Source organism: Mirounga leonina, unplaced genomic scaffold (genome assembly GCF_011800145.1).
Source record: "Mirounga leonina isolate KUSES-001 unplaced genomic scaffold, KU_Mleo_1.0 Mir_53, whole genome shotgun sequence".
Classification (NCBI taxonomy): Eukaryota; Metazoa; Chordata; class Mammalia; order Carnivora; family Phocidae; genus Mirounga; species Mirounga leonina.
The window spans coordinates 65,267,613-65,287,405 of NW_023270807.1; the positions used below are offsets into that span (position 1 = coordinate 65,267,613).

Consider the following 19,793-nt stretch of genomic DNA (forward strand, 5'->3'; position numbering starts at 1 on the left):
ACCTGTTCTTGACAATAAACGTTAAGATTACAGCTCTTACTTTCCATAGTCTCAACTACTTTTTGAAGTAGTTCCTCTGGAGTTTTGTCAGCAATCTCCAAGTTTAAAATTTGAATGAAAGACTCATTGATTGTTGATTCCAGATGTTTCCACATGTAGTTGAAACGTTTAATCTTCTCTTTAATTGGCTCCATTTCAGGAACATCAGGATAAGCATCTTCTGGAAACTCAGGGAGTACAACTTTTGAGGTAAAGGTTAGAGGAAAGAAAAAAGAGTCTTAAAATATTATATCTTTAGCCATATTGCCAAAATAATTTATACTTTATAGTATTTTAAAAACATTTGAAAGAAATACATTTGTTTTCTAGGTAATAATATAAATTCATAAATTCATATTTTAATTTGTGCTTTGTTCCTTGTATTGGCTTAGACGAATTATTATCTACTAATAAAATCAAAATCAGGGATAATTAATAAGAATTTTTTGTATGGCAACTTAAACTGTTAATAAAATGTATACAATAAAATTTGATGAAAAACAGTACTATACGCTGGCTACACACATTTTTAATGTAATAAGCTAAATTAATGCATATGAGCTGGCATACAACATAGAAAGAAATAGGTAGGAAGTTGGTACTATGCCTAAGATAAGGGACTGGACCCTTTCTAAAAGAATATGAAAAGTATTTTCACACACTAACTACTTTTATAATCTAACCTGTTTCAGATAATTCTTTAGTTTCCAGGCCCTCTTTGGATCCTTTTGAAATTTCTGTTCCAACTATAGTATCCTCAGCAGGCTCAAATACTTAAAAAAGAAATCTAATAGTTAATGTTTGAATTTTAAAACATTATTCCTTTATGAAATTTTTGGCACAAAGAAAATTTCAAAACACAGTTTAATTGTATATACTACATCTAAGTGAAAATACAGTTCCTGTTAGGTAAAGTATGGCATTAAATATTTAAGAATATAGGGCAGAAAATGAAGAATATTTAACAATATATAAAAAGACATGGACCAAAATAATTGACACATGGCACATATAAGTCTGATGGATAACTATTGTTAAATATCATTCAAACTTCTGTTCACATGGCATCAGACTAGCATTTCCTGATATTTCTTTTAATTTCTTAAGATACCCATGAAAAACTCCAAAAGATCATAAAGTGGCAAGGAAAGACAATGATATATCAAAGTCCCAGCTGTGGGTGTAGGTGTGGCAAAACTCAGGAGAATCTCAACAATATCATTATTGAAGGTATAGAACAAACACTGTTTTCCTGGATGATGTAAGACATGACTCACATGCGGATTCAGCATAGATGGTTCAGGGAAGGAAGAACTAATTATCTATCTTCTCACCCCATAGTCTTTCCTAGTTCTGAGACACAAATTTTGTGTAGAACAAATTATATCTATATAATATTATATGAAAAATAATATATATCTATCTATAGAATATATAATTATATCAATTATAATTAGAATAATATTCTATTAGAATATTCGAATAGAATAGTTTAAATAACATTAGAATAGATTCTAATTAATAGAATTAGAATATTCTAATAAATAGAATATTCTAATATTCTAATAATATAATTATATTTAATTAGATTTACATACATAGAATAATATATGATTAAATATAATATAATCTTATATTAATATAATAATCATATTTACATATCTAGAATAATAATATTCTAATATACTAACAATATAATTATATGTAACTATATTTACATATATATATATAACACTGTAACACTGGAAACTGTCTTCCAAGCTAAAGTAATAGTTGGGTCCTCTTTCTACAGAATTCTATAATTAATACTCAAAAGAGAGGATGTAGAAGAGAACAATCCTTGGGCTGGTCTGGTGGTGACATACGTAAGAGAGTATGGATCCAAAGATTTAGATGAAGAATTGCTTTTGAAAAAGATTTCTTATTTAAAACAGAGTAAATTTTAGAAAATACATGCTGGATGTACTCAAAAAGCACAGGAGGACAACATAGCTTATGAAATAGGAATCATGAAGCAGAAAGAGAGACCAACCTAAGATAAAGGTAGAAATACAAGAAAGCTAGTTGCAATTAGAAAACAATGGAAGGAAATCTAAAATGCAATAGCAGAATTCAAATATGTATCAGAAGAGAGGCAATAAGAAGCAGAAAATAAATCTCATATGGAGGATAACAGCTCTCCAAAGAATACAGAGAAAAAGAACAAAGAAATAAGAACTATCAGGGAAAAGGAGATTAATGTGGTTGAGAAACAAAAACCATCTAACCAAAAATAATAAAAAGTGATCCTGAAAAAGGAATCAAGCAATAAATGAAGATGCAATTGAAGAAAACCATTTTGAGCTAGACAAAGACTAGTAGGAAGATAAAAAGAGCTCACTGAATTCCAGGAAAAATTGCTCACATACTAGTAAAGTTAAAAAAAATAATAATGGTATTGAAGACTATCTTTTGAGCATCACTGAAGGAAAGAAAAAAGAACACAAATGAAGCAATATCAGATTTTTCCTTGTGAAGACAACAGTACAATCTCAACATGCAGAATTTTTTTTTTTTTAAAGATTTTATTTATTTATTTGAGAGAGAATGAGAGAGAGCACATGAGAGGGGGGAGGGTCAGAGGGAGAAGCAGACTCCCTGCCGAGCAGGGAGCCCGATGCGGGACTCGATCCGGGGACTCCAGGATCATGACCCGAGCCGAAGGCAGTCGCTTAACCAACTGAGCCACCCAGGCGCCCTCAACATGCAGAATTTTGAGAAGAGAAGGATATGACAGTAATTTAGTAGCATCTAAATTGTTTTTCATGTGTGAAAGCAACAGATTTACAAGAATGCACACAATATACCACCCTGGATGCTTAAAAAATTATTCAAAGATATAGGTCAGATGATTAAGAGAACTAAGAATCAAAACTAAAATCTCAGGAATGGAGAAACTGGAATCTGGGAGACATCCCAGTGGAGTTATCAACAATCCTAATCCCAAATAGCTGCAGAAATTCATGGCCAGTTCTAGTGGACTGGAAAGGACAGGCCTTTCCTAGTGGATGTGTCCACTAGTGGGCATTCAATGGTGTGGAGGAGTTGTGGCTCTTATAAAACTATCTGGAGGAAGTTTATCAACAATTTCAATCTGAACAGTCATAATCTATAAGAATAAATCTGTGGGAAGACTTAAGAAGTGTCCCAGAGAGGGGCGCCTGGGTGGCTCAGTTGGTTAAGCAACTGCCTTCGGCTCAGGTCATGATCCTGGAGTCCCTGGATCGAGTCCCTGGATCGAGTCCCGCATCGGGCTGCCTGCTCGGCAGGGAGCCTGCTTCTCCCTCTGACCCTCCCCGCTCTCACGTGCTCTCTCTCTCTCATTCTGTCTCAAATAAATAAATAAAATCTTAAAAAAAAAAAAAAAAAAGAAGTGTCCCAGAGAAAAACTCTCTTAGGCTTGAATCCAGTCAAGTCAAAACAAAACAAAATACCATGCTTAGAAAAACTGAAAGGAAATATGTCAGAATATTAAATACTTATTGCCCTTTGCTGGCAGAACTATGTTCATTTTCTCCCATCTTTCTATTTGTATGAATTCTACATTTCCTATAATTAACATATCAGACTTGACTAGATATCTGAATGATTTTTATTTATTTATTTTTTAAAAGATTTAATGTATTTATTTTAGGGAAAGAGAGAGAGAGTGCATGCGAGTCTGAGCAGGGGTGGATGGGCAGAGGAGAGGGAGGGGGAGAGAGAATCTCAAGCAGACTCCATGCTGGGCACAGAGCACAATGTGTGGCTCCATCCCACAACACTGAGATCATGACCAGAACCGAAATCAAAGGTAGGATGCTTAAGAGACTGAGCTGCCCTGAATGATTTTTAAACACACAATTCAACATCAATTACATCAGAACAAAGATCACTGTCTGATGGACATTTTCCAAATTTCAAGTTGTCTCTCTTCTATTTTCTATTCGTCTATTTCCTTATTCTATTCATCTATTTTCTATCAATTTATTGGTACCTGTGGATACACTGTGCAGCTGAGTCATCCTTAAGTTTATGTTCTCAGGGTCAGATTTTTTGTGAGTACAATACCGAGCTTTTTCTATGATTTGAGGTGACCATTTATAAAACTTTTTTTCAGCCTTAATTTTTTTTCCTATGACAGTTCTCAACTGTCAGCAAGTATAAGAATCACCTGATGTGTTCATTAAGATGTAGGTTCCCAAACTCCATCCTAGACTTACTGAGCCAGAACTTGGGTGGCTCAGGACCCTTCCAAATAAGAAACATAGGTGATTTTTTTAAAGATTTTATTTATTTGAGAGAGAGAGAGGGAGAGGGGGAGCACACAAGCAGGGGGAGGGGCAGAGAGAGAGGGACAAGCAGACTCCCTCCTGATCGAGGAGTCCAACATGGGGCTTGATCCTGGAACCTCTGGATCATGACCTGAAGTCAGATGCTTAACAGACTGAGCCACCCAGGTGCCCCTAAGTGATTCTTTTTAAAAAATTTATATTTATTTAAATTCCAGTGTAGTTAACACAGTGTCGTATTAATTTGAGGTGAACAATATGGTGATTCAACAATTCCATACATTACTAAGTGCTCATCAAGATAATTGTGCTCTTTATCCCCTTCACCTATTTCCCCCATCCCCCTGCCCACATGTCCTCTGGTAACCATCAGTTACTCTCTCTAGTGAAGAGCCTGTCCTCTCTTTTTTTTCCTCCTTTGTTCATTTGTTTTGTTTTTTAAATTCCACATACAAGTGAGATCATATGGTATTTGTCTTTGACTGGCTTATTCTGTTAAGCATTATACCCTCTGGATCCAAATGGCAAAATTTCATTCTTTTTTCTTAGTGGCTGAATAATATTCCTGTGTGTGTGTGTGTGTGTGTGTATCACATGTTCTTTATCCATTCATCTATCAGCTGCTTCCATAACCTGATTATTGTAAATAATGCTGCAATAAACATAGGGGTGCATGTATCCTTTCAAATTAGTGTTTTTGTATTTTTTGGTAAATACCGAGTAGTGTGATTACTGGATCATAAGGTAGTTCTACTGCTAACTTTTTGAGGAACCTCCATACTGTTTTCCACGGTGGCTGCACCAGTTTGCATTCCTACCAACAGTGTATGAGGGTTTTTCTCCACATCCTTGCCAATGTTAGTTATTTCTTGTGTTGTTTGATTTTAGTCATTCTGACAGATGTGAGGTGGTATCTCATTGTGGTTTTGATTTGTATGTTCCTGATGATGAGTGATGCCGAGCATCTTTTCATGTATCTGTTGGCCATCAGAAACTTAGGTGATTTTGATGCAGATCATTTACTGTATATACAGTAGTCCCCTCACCCACAATTCTGCTTTCTGTGGTTTCAGTTAACCGCAGTCAGCCACAGTCCAGAAGCAGATGACAAGATGTCAGAAGGTCAACGGTAGCCTAATGGTTACGTCACAATACATACATCACTCACGTCACTTCATCTCGTCATGTTGGCATTTTATCATCTTACAGCATCACAAGAAGGGTGAGTACAGTACAGTAAGATATTTTGAGAGAGAGACCACGTTCATATCTTGATTTTGGACTTCCAGCCTTCAGAACTGTGAGAGAATAAATTTCTGCGGTTTGAAGCTACTAAGTTTATGGTGATTTGTTAACGGCAACCCTAGGAAACGAACACATTCCCCAACAGTCTAATTGAAAACAAGCGTTGGAGAGCAATGTGGAATTTAGTGAAAATTTAGTAAGGGAGCAATGAAGGGGACTTTAATATCATACATCCTATAGCAGACACTGTTGGTAACTCAGTCTTCTTCTTCCTGGCAGAGCTACGCTTTTGTTCTAGTGTTTACCCTTCCCTGCATGGCTGAGGAGGGTGACCCCATGTCCAGCTCCAGGAGTTTATCCTGACTGGTATATGCCCAAAATGTTGGTTCCTTTCCTTCTGATATCAGGGGAGGGAATGTAACTATTGATTTTGAGAATGTTAAGATTGAGTTTTAGCCTTATTTGGGGGTAGGAATCCTGAGCTCTGGCCTTTTTTGAAGTTACATAAGGCTGACTGCTGGCCTGGTGATAATGCTGCTGAAGCATCAACTACTTGCCAGACAGCGTGCTAGGTGCTTTAAAGAAAATGTTTCTATCCCTATAAAAACAATGTTTGGTAACTATTCCTAACCCTGTTTAATGAAGAGCCTGAGGTGCAGAACAATGACAGAAGGTGTCATATAGCAGCCAAGTGAAATTTAAGAAATGTTAATGAGATCATATCGATTACCTGCACTTAGAGAAAGCTTCGAACTCCCTAAGCCTCTGGCCTTTGCCTCGCTGTCCAATCTCATCTTCCCCTTCCCTCTTGCTCACTGTGCTCTGGTCATACTCCATTTCTTCCTTGCCCATGGAATTGTGCCCACCTCTGAGACTTTGCAGGGGAAAGATTTTTGCACAGATCCTTTTCAGTCTTTCTGCCTTGCCTCAAGGATCATCTTCTCAGACGACACTCTTCCTTGGCCATAATGTTTAGTCTTGCCTCTTCCAAACCACCCCACTGGTCTCCACCTTGCTCATTCATTCAACAAACATTTATTGAGCACCTACTAGATCCCAGGCTCACTTTAGTGTCTTCATATATTTTATCCATAGCACTTAACACTATCATAAATGATTTTAGTTATTTACTTGTTTATTCTTATTCTTCACCATCGAATGACAACTCTTTGAAGATAGGGACCTTGACTATCTTGATCATTGCTGAGTTTCTTGTACCTAGGGCAGCACCTGTTGTTTTGCCTGGCACTTAGAAGGAATTCAATAAATATTTGTTAAAAGGATATATTTCCTAATGTTTATTAATAACCAGCTCTATTACAGGACCGTGAAGTGCTTGGAATAAAGCATTGTGATGAGAGCCAATGGTTACTCTAAGCTCAGCTTCTTGCAAGTTCCATGTAATTTGCCTATACCTAACTAGTACATAAAGAACAATTTGGGAATGATCAAGGTGATTAACTAGCCTCTGAATGCATCTGAATGTAATGACCTTTAAAGCGCTGATTCTAAGCAATACATATGTCATTCCATTCTAAGAAGGCTAGAGTAACAACAGGTTTGAGATGAAGCTTCAATCTTCCTGAGTATTGACAGAGGTAATGATTACCTTGTGGCCCATGACAGAGGAAAAGATGTGTTCTCTAGCATGAGGCATAAAAATCCTGTTCTGGCTATTTTCCTGGGACTGCCAAAATATTGCCACAAACTTGGTAAATAAAATAAACCAATAGAAATGTATTCTCTCACAATTATGAAGGCCAGAAGTCAGAAATTAAGGTGTTGGCAGGGCTGTGCCACCTCTGCCGTGTTAGAGGAGAATCACTTCTCGCCTGTTCAAGCTTCTCTGGGTGCCGTCATTCCTTAGCTTGAGGCTGCATCATGGCAGCGTCTGCCTGCATCTTCACATGGCTTTCTGCTCTGAGTGCGAGTCTAAGCCCCTCTACTTCCCTTGTATACAGACAATTGTGATGGCATTTTGGGCCCACCTGGATAATCCTGGATGATCTCCCCATCTCAAGATATTTAGTCACATCTACAAAGACCTTTCTTCCAAATGAGGTAACATCTGCAGGTCTAGAAATTAGGATGTGGACATATCTTTGGCAGCCATCATTACTCTGGATAAAGTTTAAAAATTCCAAAAGTAATGGATTTATGTTAGAATAGTTTTTTCTTTTCTTTTTTTTTTCATTGTGGCAAATTCATATACCATAAAATTTACCCTCTTAACCATTTTAGGTATACAGTTCAGTGGTATCCCATACATCCACATTGCAGTGCAACCGTCACAACCTTTCAGCCCATAACTCTTTTCACCTGGTAAAACAGAAATTCTGTACTCATTAAATAATAACTCCCCATTCTCCCCACCCCTCAAGCCCCTGGCAACCCCACTATTCTACTTTCTAACTTTATGATTTTGACTACTCTAAGTACTTCATATAAGTGGAATCATATGGTATTTGTCTTTTTGTGATTAGACAGGGCAGTTTTAAGTGAAAAAAAAAAAAATTGCCCCCTTAAGTAATTTAGAAGAGAAGACTTTGTGGAAAAAGAGACCCTTGAATAGAAGAAGTAATCACTGGCTAAACCAGATGCAAGCCCTTCTGTGAAACAGAATATGGTTCAATATGGCCAGAACAGACCCATTTTACAGAAGCGAACCTGCCCTGGAGAAGTCCAGTCATGTCTATAGTGTCTAGCATTGGGCTAGAATTAACTAGAGTAGGATGCTGGCTTTAAAACATCCAAAGTAGGTTCCCTGGGAGAAATAATCATATTAAAAGCAAAAAACTAAATTGTCCCCTAGACCCGTTACATTAGTAAATACTAATTGTGAGATATTGTGGATATTGGAATTATGGGGATATGTTTGACATGTCATATTTAATGGATGTCATTTTCTTTTATTTCTTTTGGTATTTTATGGCCTCTCTTCTTACAAAATGTAGGTGGGTGGAAGAATTGTTATCAGTGAAATTGTTAGGTACTGAAAAAAACAATTAAGTTTCTGGTCACACCAATCAGAATGGCTAAAAATAAGTCAGGAAACCACAGATGTTGGCGAGGATGCAGAGAAAGGGGAACCCTCCTACACTGTTGGTGGGAATGCAAGCTGGTGCAGCCACTCTGGAAAATAGTACGGAGGTTCCTCAAAAAGTTAAAAATAGAGCTACCTTACGTCCCAGCAATTGCACTACTAGGTATTTATCCAAAGGATACAAACATAGTGATTTGAAGGGGTACATGCACCCCGATGTTTATAGCAGCAATGTCCACAATAGCCAAACTATGGAAGGAGCCCAGATGGCCATCGACAGATGAATGGATAAAGAAGATGTGGTATATGTATATACAATGGAATATGACTCAGCCATCAAAAAAAAAGAAATATTATCATTTATAACAACGTGAATTGAGCTAGAGGGTATTATGCTAAGCAAAATAAGTCAATCAAAGAAAAACAAATATCATATGATCTCACTTATATGTGGAATTTAAGAAACAAAACAGATGAACATAGGGGAAGGGAGGGAAAAATAAAATAAGATGAAATCAGAGAGGGAGACAAACCATAAGAGACTCTTAACTATAGGAAACAAACTGAGGGTTGCTGGAGGGGAGGGGGCTGGGGGATGGAGTAACTGGGTGATGTACATTAAGGAGGACATATGATGTAATGAGTACTGGGTGTGATATGCAATTGATGAATCACTAAACTCTACCTCTGAAACTAATAATACACTATATGTTAATTAATTGATTTTAAATAAAAAACAAAAACAAACAATAAAAAACAATGAAGTTTCTGGGTAGGAGCTCAAGTCAATAGAGGTGTGGGACTCCTAAAAGGAAATTGCGTGTTTCATCCTGCTAACTCCCCTGTCTGGCGCAAGGGATCTGATTTTATACCTATTGTCCCATAAAGCTAATGTCAACCTTGTAGTAAAAATGATCTTTGTTGAACTTGAGATTTCTCGTTGTAAAAATTCGTCTTAATCCTGGTCCTTTTACCAGCTAATAGCAGGTTCCCAGCCCTTAATTGCTCCAGACTGACATCTAGCTGCAGGTATCTGAAGACCATTAGTTTGTGGGATTAGTTTCTAATCTAATACTAACCAAGCTTGAAAGTATTTATGTGCCTCATTGCCACCACAGTGGGGTCCCCTATCTTGCTGCTTTAAGATCCTCTCTGGTCCTAAGAGTGGCTTTCATTGCCCATAGACTCCTCCTTGCCCTGCACTAGTCCACCAAACTGGACCTCTCAAGTAGAGCTGGCTTAATGAGTGTGGGAGCTGTGTACTTGCACAAAGTCTTTTGCTTAGAATGGTCTCACACTCAGATTAATGCTCTCTGGCTGTCATTTTGAAATTTTTAGCAATTTTACCTTTGAACTGTTTTGTAGGCAAAACCCAAAGGGGCTCCAAAGGGACAAAAGAGAGGGCATGTGAGCAGAGATATGCACAGTCTGTGTTTGCCATTCCTTGCCCTCACGTTCTCATGAACATTCCTGATGCCCTGTCATTACCATAGAATTCCAGGGGACCACGTATGAGAGATGTAAGTGTGACCAACTGGTGGGGGGAGGGGAGCAGCTCTGAGAGACCACACTTTCCCTTTAAACTAGAACTTGCTTCAGATGCTGAAAGAAGGTGGTAACATTCAGAGACATGAATAACCAAGGAACCTTTCTTTCTCATGTTACTTTCCTGTATTAGCTAAACACTTAGGCTGAAAACGATGACATAGAAGGAAAGGAAAAGATAGGGCAACCCAGAGTTCCCTTTCTTTTAGTCTTTCCTTAATCATTAGTAAGCTAAAGTTAGAGAGTGTCGATAGAACATATGTGCATATTAAGAAGTGAAATAAAAAGCTCAGTTAGTTTTGTGCATGAAACAGACTTGGTATTCTGTTAAGGATGAAATGCATATAATGGGAGCCTGGGTAGCTCAGTTGCTTAAGTGGCCAACTCTTGGTTTTGATTCAGGTCATGATCTCAGGGCTGTGAGATGGAGCCCTGTGTCAGGCTCTGCTTAAGAGCTAAGTGTGGAGCCTGCTTAAGATTCTCTCTCCTCCCTCTGCCCCTCCCTCCCCCACTCCTGTGCTCCCTCTCTCTCTCTCAAACAAGAAAAAAAAAAAAAAAAAGAATGAAATGCAATTTATGTCCAAGCTGCAAAATACAAACTGTAATTTTGGTGATATTAGAGCATATGAGTTAAATACTCCTATATTTGCATTTAAAAATAGCTTTGTACAACATAAAGATAAACAGTAAAATTCATGCCAATGAATAAAATTTAAAATTTTTGTCTACTTAGAATGAGATTAATTAGCAAACAAAAAGCACCATGAAAAGCTGAGAGAGAGGCCATGGAAGAAAAGAAAAAGCTTTACACTTTAGTATGTTTAAAAGCACTTTTTGCTGGGGCGCCTGGGTGGCTCAGTTGGTTAAGCGACTGCCTTTGGCTCAGGTCATGATCCTGGAGTCCCTGGATCGAGTCCCTGGATCGAGTCCCTGGATCGAGTCCCGCATCGGGCTCCCTGCTCGGCGGGGAGTCTGCTTTGCCCTCTGACCCTATCCCCTCTCATGTGTTCTTTCTCTCGCGTTGTCTCTCTCTCAAATAAATAAAATCTTTAAAAAAAAGCACTTTTTCCTGCTTTTTGAACCATGTGACTCACAGATTACATGACTGACCCTGCTCCTGACTGCCGGTACCAGGGCAGAGAAGATTTGGCTTTCCTACCACACCACAAACCATGTGATTTGGACTAAATGGCTGCTCCCTGGGAGCTCATGTCACCATTCTTCACCTGCTTCCATTTTATTAATGTAGAAAAGACACAAATACATGCATGTGCACACACAGACACACCCAATAGACAGGAGTAGAATGAAGGACATGGCCCTCAATAGAGTCTAACCTGATTCAGGTTCTGTTTTAGGGACCTCAGGTGCTTCAGACTCCTCAGGTAAGGATCCCTTGGTGTCCTCGGCTACCTCCAGGGCCTCAGACCCTTCCTGAGCTTCAGGCTCCTCACCTTCAATCTCCTCTTCAGCCTCCGGTTCAGCCTCTTCTACTTCTAGAAAAAATGAGGAGAAATAAATTATTATTCAGTTTAGGTCAACAAATATTTAATTGGGTGCCAGATAGTCTGATTGGTGCTGAGGCCAAAGAATAAGTAATGGCCCTGCCCTCCTGGAGCATGGGGTTTGATGAGGGAGACAGATACTTTGTCTACATATTTCATCTATTCAAATGTAGCGGCAGTGTGTAGTGCATGTGCTCAGAATGCTATGGGAGCAGCAGCCTAAGGGTTTTAACAGTAAAAAACTGGAACCAGCCCAAAGTCCATTCAGTAAGGATAGGGATAGAACTACACTGTCTGATACGGAGCCATTAGCCACGTGTGGCTATTGGAACACTTGAAATGTGGCTAATCCAAATTGAAATGTGCTGTAAGTATAAAATACAAAATGGATTTCAAAGACTTAGTTTGAAAAACTGAATGTGAAATGTTTTCAGTAATTTTTGCACTGATTGTTAAAATAATATTTTGGACACAGTATATTAAATAAATATAATTAATTTCACCTGTTTCTTTTTACTTTTTATGTAGCTACTAGAAAATTTACAGTAACATAGGCAGCTTGCATTATATTTTCATTGAGCAGTACAAGGCTAGATTTAATGTATAATGATGGATTTTCTTATACCTAATTACAAATAATGGAATCAATATGTCAAATGTAAATTTTAAAAGCACAATTCCAAGCTTTATGTAGTTGCATGGAAGTCTTTCAGGAAGAAGATGGGGTAAATGGTGTCAGAAAACCCATCTCCCAATTCCTTTTAATATATTCATTAAGTTGAAAAACAAGATATTTCTGTGCAGATGATATGAAAAAAAAAAAATGAGCCTGTTTTCTGGACTCCTGTGGAAATTTCTCCCCTCAGTGAGTACCTTCCAAGACTATCTGGTATCAGATACCTTTGGCATCCGAATTTTGATCTGAATCTGGATGATTAAGCACCCAGAGCAAAGCAACTTAAAGTGTTCTTGGGGCACCTGGGTAGCTCAGGCTGTTAAGCGTCTCAGGTCATGATCCCAGGGTCCTGGGATGGAGCCCTATTTTGGGCTCCCTGCTCAGTGGGGAGCCTGCTTCCCCCTCTCTTCTGCCCCTCCCCCCTTGTGCTGTCTCTCTCTCAAATAAATAATAAAAAATTATTGAAAAAAAAAGAAGAAAAGCAAAACATACCTAAAAAAAACAAAAGTGTTCTTATAGGTCTGGGTCTGTATCAGGACTACAGTGCATGTGGTTTCTTAGTATATGACTCTTTTGTGTCATATAGAGGAATTTATGGGGATACACACAAGGAAGAAACAGCATTTGCTGAATGGGTTTGGGATGAAATTATATGCTGTACAGCAAAAACTCACAATGTATCTCTCATAGTAAAAAAAACTTCCAATATGCATACATGTAAATTATTTATTTTGAATTCTTATCCATATTAGGAAAAAGAGTTTACATAATGACGCAGAGAAGTGTAAAAAGTTGTAATACTTTTTCTAGAATTCTAATGGATAATCTGTGTACCAGAAAAGTTATGAATGGACTGAAAAGTGTTCTAAGATCCTTATACTATCTGTGATTTTTACCAAGTATGTGTTATATTAGTTATCTATTGCTTCATAATAAATTACTCCAAAATTTAGTGATTAAAGCAACAATAATCACATATCATCCTTGCAGTTTCTGGGGTCAGGAATTTGGGAGTAGCTTAATTGGTGGTTCTGGCTCTTGGTCTCTCATGAAGTCAATGAAGATGTCCTTCAGGGTTGCAGTCTCTGAAGGCTTGCCTGGGGCTGGAGGATCGACTTCCGAGGTGTCCACTCAAAGCCTGAACTGAGCTCCTCAAGGAGCAGAGATAAGCCCTGTGTTAAGTCCTGACCCACAGAAAAGTGTACAGAATAAAAATGATAGTTGTTTTATAGTTTTGGGGTGCTTGCTGCCAACAAAGGAAAACTGAAATAGATACTTTTCACTCTTTTGTTTCATGGACCCTTTTGGCAGTCTGGTGAAACTTACGGACCCTCCTTAGAATAATGCTTTCAAACCCATAAAATAAAATACGTAAGAAACCAATTATATTGAAATACAGTTATGAAGATATCAAAATAAATTTTGTGCCATAGGAAATTCGTGCATCTTTACTAATGCATTAAATAACAAGAACTAGCAGCCGGTCTAATAACTACCATCATTTTGGAATCGTGATTTAGCACAAAGAGGATATATAGAACTATAATGTGACATGAAAATATCTTAGTTTCTATTGGTAACAAAGTCAAGATACTGCTGATACTATTATGGCTTGTTGCCTATATTAATTACTAAGTGAAGGAAATACTAAATTTCAGGTAAAGTTTAGTGAAAATAAAGTTGTAATTATTTTCCCATTCAAGTTCACAGACCTCTGAATTTTATCCATGAACTCTAGGTTAAGAACTTCAGTCTTAAAAGAAACTGTTGGAGTAAGTTCTTGTATAATGAAGATGAAAATTTAAGTTCAAAGACAATGGGTATAGCAGGAGATTGGCTGTTTTCTCAACTTCTGCAGGATCCTTCTACTAGAAGTAATTCCAACATCCATGTGTCCTACATGACAAGGGCAGCATTTTAAGACAAGCTGCTGAGCTTCCTGCTGTGGACCCGCAGAGGGAGCATGCATAGGTATTTGTGTCAGAGGTCTTTTCCTATGACTCCATTGCTCTAGTGACCACACAATTTATTATCCAAATTGGAACATTGAGAATGAAAGTGGGTCAAATAAATATTTCAGTACCATAGGCATAGCATAAACCTAGACTTTCATGGGCAAACTGGGAAATACGGTCATGCTGTCTGTAATTCACTTGAAATACTGCAGTTGCCTGCAGTAACAAAACAAAATTAAATGACACATTATTAATGATAGAAATCTGTGTTTGCCTTTTGCTTTCTCGCTTATAGCTTCCAATAGCCTTTGGTCTTCTTCTATTCTCAATGCTTCTTCAGCAGCTTTTCTGAAAGGAAAAGGTCCAAAATTTAATCATCTTTGGAAATTCAGACATCTTACAATATTCTAGGATTTGAGGCCCATAGTGGTAAAAAATTGGGTAAACTGTGTATAATGTTCATTACACTCTTTAACTTTACAATGTAAATGTTTAATTTGCTCATATTGAAGCCACTTAATTTCAGGGTTGGTTTGTTTTTTTCCTTTTTTTTTTGGTTAAGAAAAGTTGCAATGTTACACTTTAAAAAATTTTGGCTATTAATTAGGAAATCTGCCAAAATTAATAAAAGATTGTCCAACTCTAAGCTGAAAAGGTAAATGGGAGAAGTACCATTTTCCCTTCTGAATAAGAAATGTTCACAAAATATGTTAAGTGACAAAAAAGTGTAATATAAGACTATGTATAATACAATTTTAATTTTGTACTTAAAGTTTATATAAATGATGATCAAAAGCCTAGAAGGATGCTAATCAAAACTGTTAATAGGAATTATCTCTGGATGCTGGCATTATGAGAGTTTTTACTTTTACTTATTATTTTTTTGCATTAAAAATTTTTCTATACTGATAATTATCTTTTAATCAGAAAAATTATTTCCTGACTTCTTTTCAACATTGTAATAATGAAATTTGAAGAGCCTTGAAATATGGAAACTTAAATGTCTGGAGGAAATCTATTTTTCATTAGGATTGAAACACTAAGCCTGCCTTAATGATGAAGATAGGTATAAGGAAAACTAGTAAAGTGATGGAGAAAGGCAATATTTATTAAAAATTAAAATGTGTATACCTCTGGGCGCCTGGGTGGCTCAGTTGGTTAAGCGACTGCCTTTGGCTCAGGTCATGATCCTGGAGTCCCTGGATCGAGTCCCGCATCGGGCTCCCTGCTTGGCGGGGAGTCTGCTTCTCCCTCTGACCCTCCCCCCTCTCATGTGCTTGCTCTCTCTCATTCTCTCTCTCTCAAATAAATAAATTAAATCTTTAAAAAAAAAATGTGTATACCTCTGACATAGAAATTCTATATCTAGGAATTTAGCTCTCAGGAATCGGCATACTACTGCACAAAGAAACATGTATAAGAATGTTGATTGCATCTTTTAAAAATAATATCAAAAAACTGTATCAAGTATTCACCAACAGGGGATGAGTTAAGTAGAGCTCATTCATATCAGCTGCCCACTTTCGGGCAGTTTTCCTGACTATTTTACATGTCTGTCATTCTCCATATTCAGTGTTCTTTGCATCCTTTCCCCATCCTGTGAAAATCTAGTTACTTCTATTGTCTTCAAAAGACATTACTACACTTATGGAGATATGTCAGGAAAACAATAATTAAAGCCATTTTTTTTTAAGATTTTATTTATTTGAGAGAGAGAGAGAGAGTACGCTGTGAGCGGGGGGAGGGGATGGTGGAGGGGCAGAGGGAGCACCTGTGAGAGAATTTCAAACAGACTCCCTGCTGAGTGCAGAGCCCAAGGCAGGGCTCCAGGACACGGGGTGAGGGTGGGGGGCAGGGGGGCTCTCTTGACCTGAGATCATGACCTGAGCTGAAACCAATAGTCGGAAGCTTAACTGACTGAGCCACCCAGGCGCCCCTTTCATTTACTTTTTATCGTATTATTTTTTCAATTTGTGGGTACTGGTCTGTAAAATTATTTAAGTAGCAGATAAATATGGTAAAAAAAATAATCTTACCTGTGCTCATTTTTTTTCAGTGTCTTTTGAGAGCTGACGCTTGTTCTAGAATAAGTTTGATTTCGGGCCATGAAAACATCCACAACTCAGTATTTTAGACACTCTGAAAATATTTGTAAGCCTACTGTTTTTCTTAGAATTTAGTTAGAATTGGATCTACTTAGTAGACCACTGTTTTGATATTAAAGACATTTCATAAATGTAACTTCTAAGTAGGTATGTAATAGCTATATATTTTTTTTAATTTTTTTTTAAAGATTTTATTTATTTATTTGAGAGAGAGAATGAGATAGAGAGAGAGAGCATGAGAGGGGGGAGGGTCAGAGAGAGAGGCAGACTCCCTGATGAGCAGGGAGCCCGACGTGGGACTCGATCCCGGGACTCCAGGATCATAACCTGAGCCGAAGGCAGTCGCTTAACCAACTGAGCCACCCAGGCGCCCGGTATGTAATAGCTATAAAAGATTCATTAACTTGTTTTATTATGCCAGACATATTTTACCTTGCTGCTTCTTCCTCCTTTTTTTTCTTTTGCAGTTCATCTAATAATCTTTCTAAAATCTTAGAGTCAACTTCAGTCTTATTCTCTAAATACAGTCTATTAAGTAAATATTTCCCTGAAATAGAGATGAAGAGAATAACATTAATTTTGAAGCTCTATAAAATATAGTGAGAAACAGTTTGGATATTAACGACAAAAAATTGTTCCTGCCTATATCCAAATATATTTCCCTTTAAGCATTTATCTAAATAGAGTCCAGGTTCTTTAAAATATCGAGACTGTCTGAAATCCTTTCTTTTTTTTTTTTTTCATGTTTTATTTATTTATTCATGAGAGTCAGAGAGAGAGAGAGAGGCAGAGGCAGAGGGAGAAGCAGGCTCCCCACCTAGCAGAGAGCCTGATGCGGGACTCGATCCCAGGACCCTGGGATCATGACCTGAGCCGAAGGCAGACGCCCAACCATCTGAGCCACCCAGGCGCCCCCTGAAATCCTTTCTAAGAGGTATATATCGGCATGGTAGAAATAACTAAAACATGAAAAGAGGTGGTGTATCATATTTTCCCCCTGGAAACTCTCTTTTCAAATATATTTCCTTACAAGGCAAGATGACAGAATATTCTTGGCTCCTATGTCAAAGATTTTTTGACCATATATGTATGGGTATATTTCTGGGCTCTCTAGTCTGTTCCATTGGCCTAGGTGTCTGTTTTTATGCCAGTACCATACTGTTTTGATTATTATAGCTTTTTTCAAAGTGACAGAATAATTAAAATTTAGTTCTGCTATCTTTATGTCTTTAATATTTCCCATTTGAGGTGTTAAGGACTAATATATAGTCTTTACTCTCAGCCTTATATATTTTTCATTTAGAAGTTAGAGTGCTGATTGAGAATGGGGTGTTAAATTCTCAGCTCCAAAGAATAATTGTAAGGGCCTGATGGAACGTCCAATGATCCAGCACACCATTCCTGCCCATCTACTTGGTGAGTGGATGCCTCATTCTGTGTACCTCTAGGTTGTGAAGGGATTGCTGGGGTGATATTTGTAACTAGGGAGAGGGAAGAGTTTTCCATTTTGTATTTTAACTAAACATATTATCAGCAATAAAAACTTCACTTTCAGATTTACATGATAAATATTTACTAACCATTGTTTTCTCTATCTGATAAATAGATTACTAAATCAGGTATAATTCCTTTCTCGGCTAAGACTATCCACAGTTCTTTCATAACAGGGCAATTGTCCAGTATCCATCCTCCATACTTTGGGGCACCAGAAAACCTATTCGTGTTTTCTTCAACCACCTGTGAAAAAGGACAACTGATATTATCATCACAGCCAGAGAAGTCAAGGATACTACTTTGATATATTGTTTTTGCAGACCCTAACCAATTATCTTTTGAATTCTTCTGACTCGAAAGAAAAAAAAGTCACTTAATTTTAAAAGAGACACTTAATTTAAAAATAAATAAATAAAATAAAAATAAAAGAGACAATTTTAAAGCAATAAAGCTATCTAAGTGTTTAAAATTAAGAATGGGAAGCAAAAGCCTTTATTAAATAAATATAACAGTACATTTTTGCTATCTGTTATTCTGTATTACAGAATTCAGATCCCGATTTAGGAGTTCTTGGGCCCAGGAGTGTGCATTTCGAACATGCCCCTAGGTGACAGTGGTCCATGGACCCCTCTTTGAGTAGCAAGGGCCCAGTCCAGCTTGCCTGTTTTCGTGACAACACTCTTCACTTCCCTTTTACTTTTCATTCCTCAGTGTGAGAGCTGAGAAGGTACTGATACGGTTACTAAAAGCAGCAGGAAGGAATTGGGTCAAAATAAACCTTGCAGGTGCTTAGGGAGTTCTGCTAAACTTTGTCCCCAACCCCCCTCGGGCAGAGCAGTAGCTACAGCTTCAGTGCAAGTATGGAAATTAGTAATGTGGACCTGTGAATACACCAAGTCTGAGCGGCTCAAGTTTGTGTGTCATCAGGTAATCATAGGATATCTGAAGTCAAAGGGGAAGAGATATCACATGAAAGGGTATAATTCACTGGCCTCTGCAGAATTTAAGATTACCTACTTTATGAATTTCCATCTGAATGAAGAGTCCTTTTTAAAAAATTCTTTTTAACTTTTAACTATTTTATTTAAATTCAATTAGTTAACATATAGTGTATCATTAGTTTCAGATTGAAGAGTCTTCTAAAAATTTTTTTTAAGCACTTTGAAATGCTTAACAGAATTAAGGGAAAAAAGAGAAAGCTGTAAAAAAGAAATATAAATGAAGTAAGTCAGAGAAAGACAAATACTGTATAATCTCACTTATATGTAGAACCTAAAAAAACTGAACTCCTAGAAACAGAGAACAGTTTGGTGGTTGCCAGAGGCAGGGGTGGGGCTGGGGAGAATGGGTGAAGGTGGTCAAAAGGTACAAATTTATAGTTATAAATAGGTCCCGGGGGCGTAATATTCAGCATGGTTTGGCTACAGTTAACAATATTATATTGTATATTTGGAAGTTGCTAAGAGAGTAGATCTTAGAAATTCTGATCACACATACACAAAACTAAATGTGTGAAGTGATGGGTGTTAACGAAAATTATTGTGGTAAACATTTCACAATATATACATATATCATATCATTATGTTATACACCTTAAACTAATACAGTGTTATATGTCAAATACAACTCAATAAAACTGAAAAAATATAAATGGTTAACGAAAATCTTACTGTCCAGTTTCAAAGATATGAAAATGAAAGCAACATTGAGATATAATTTATAATTTCTCCATCTCATTCAAATTTTTTTGAAAAAATTAATGCCTTCATAGTATTTTATCAAATGAATAGATCTTAATTTGTTTAATCACTCTCTCACTCTTAAACATTTACATAATTTATAATTTTAATATAACACTGTGATGAACATAACATCT

General features: G+C 37.1%; 1 protein-coding gene across 1 annotated transcript in view; it reads right to left on the minus strand.

Annotated features, from left to right (window-relative positions):
- The window catches only part of AK9 (adenylate kinase 9), a 129,607-nt gene that overhangs the window by 52,399 nt on the left and 57,415 nt on the right, over positions 1 to 19,793 (minus strand). The window contains exons 16-21 of the mRNA XM_034991444.1: positions 18,004 to 18,160; positions 16,856 to 16,970; positions 14,593 to 14,666; positions 11,520 to 11,678; positions 723 to 812; positions 41 to 241 (exon numbers count right to left, since the gene is read on the minus strand). Of these exons, the coding sequence (XP_034847335.1) occupies positions 41 to 241; positions 723 to 812; positions 11,520 to 11,678; positions 14,593 to 14,666; positions 16,856 to 16,970; positions 18,004 to 18,160 (796 nt within the window). The remainder of the gene's footprint in view (positions 1 to 40; positions 242 to 722; positions 813 to 11,519; positions 11,679 to 14,592; positions 14,667 to 16,855; positions 16,971 to 18,003; positions 18,161 to 19,793) is intronic.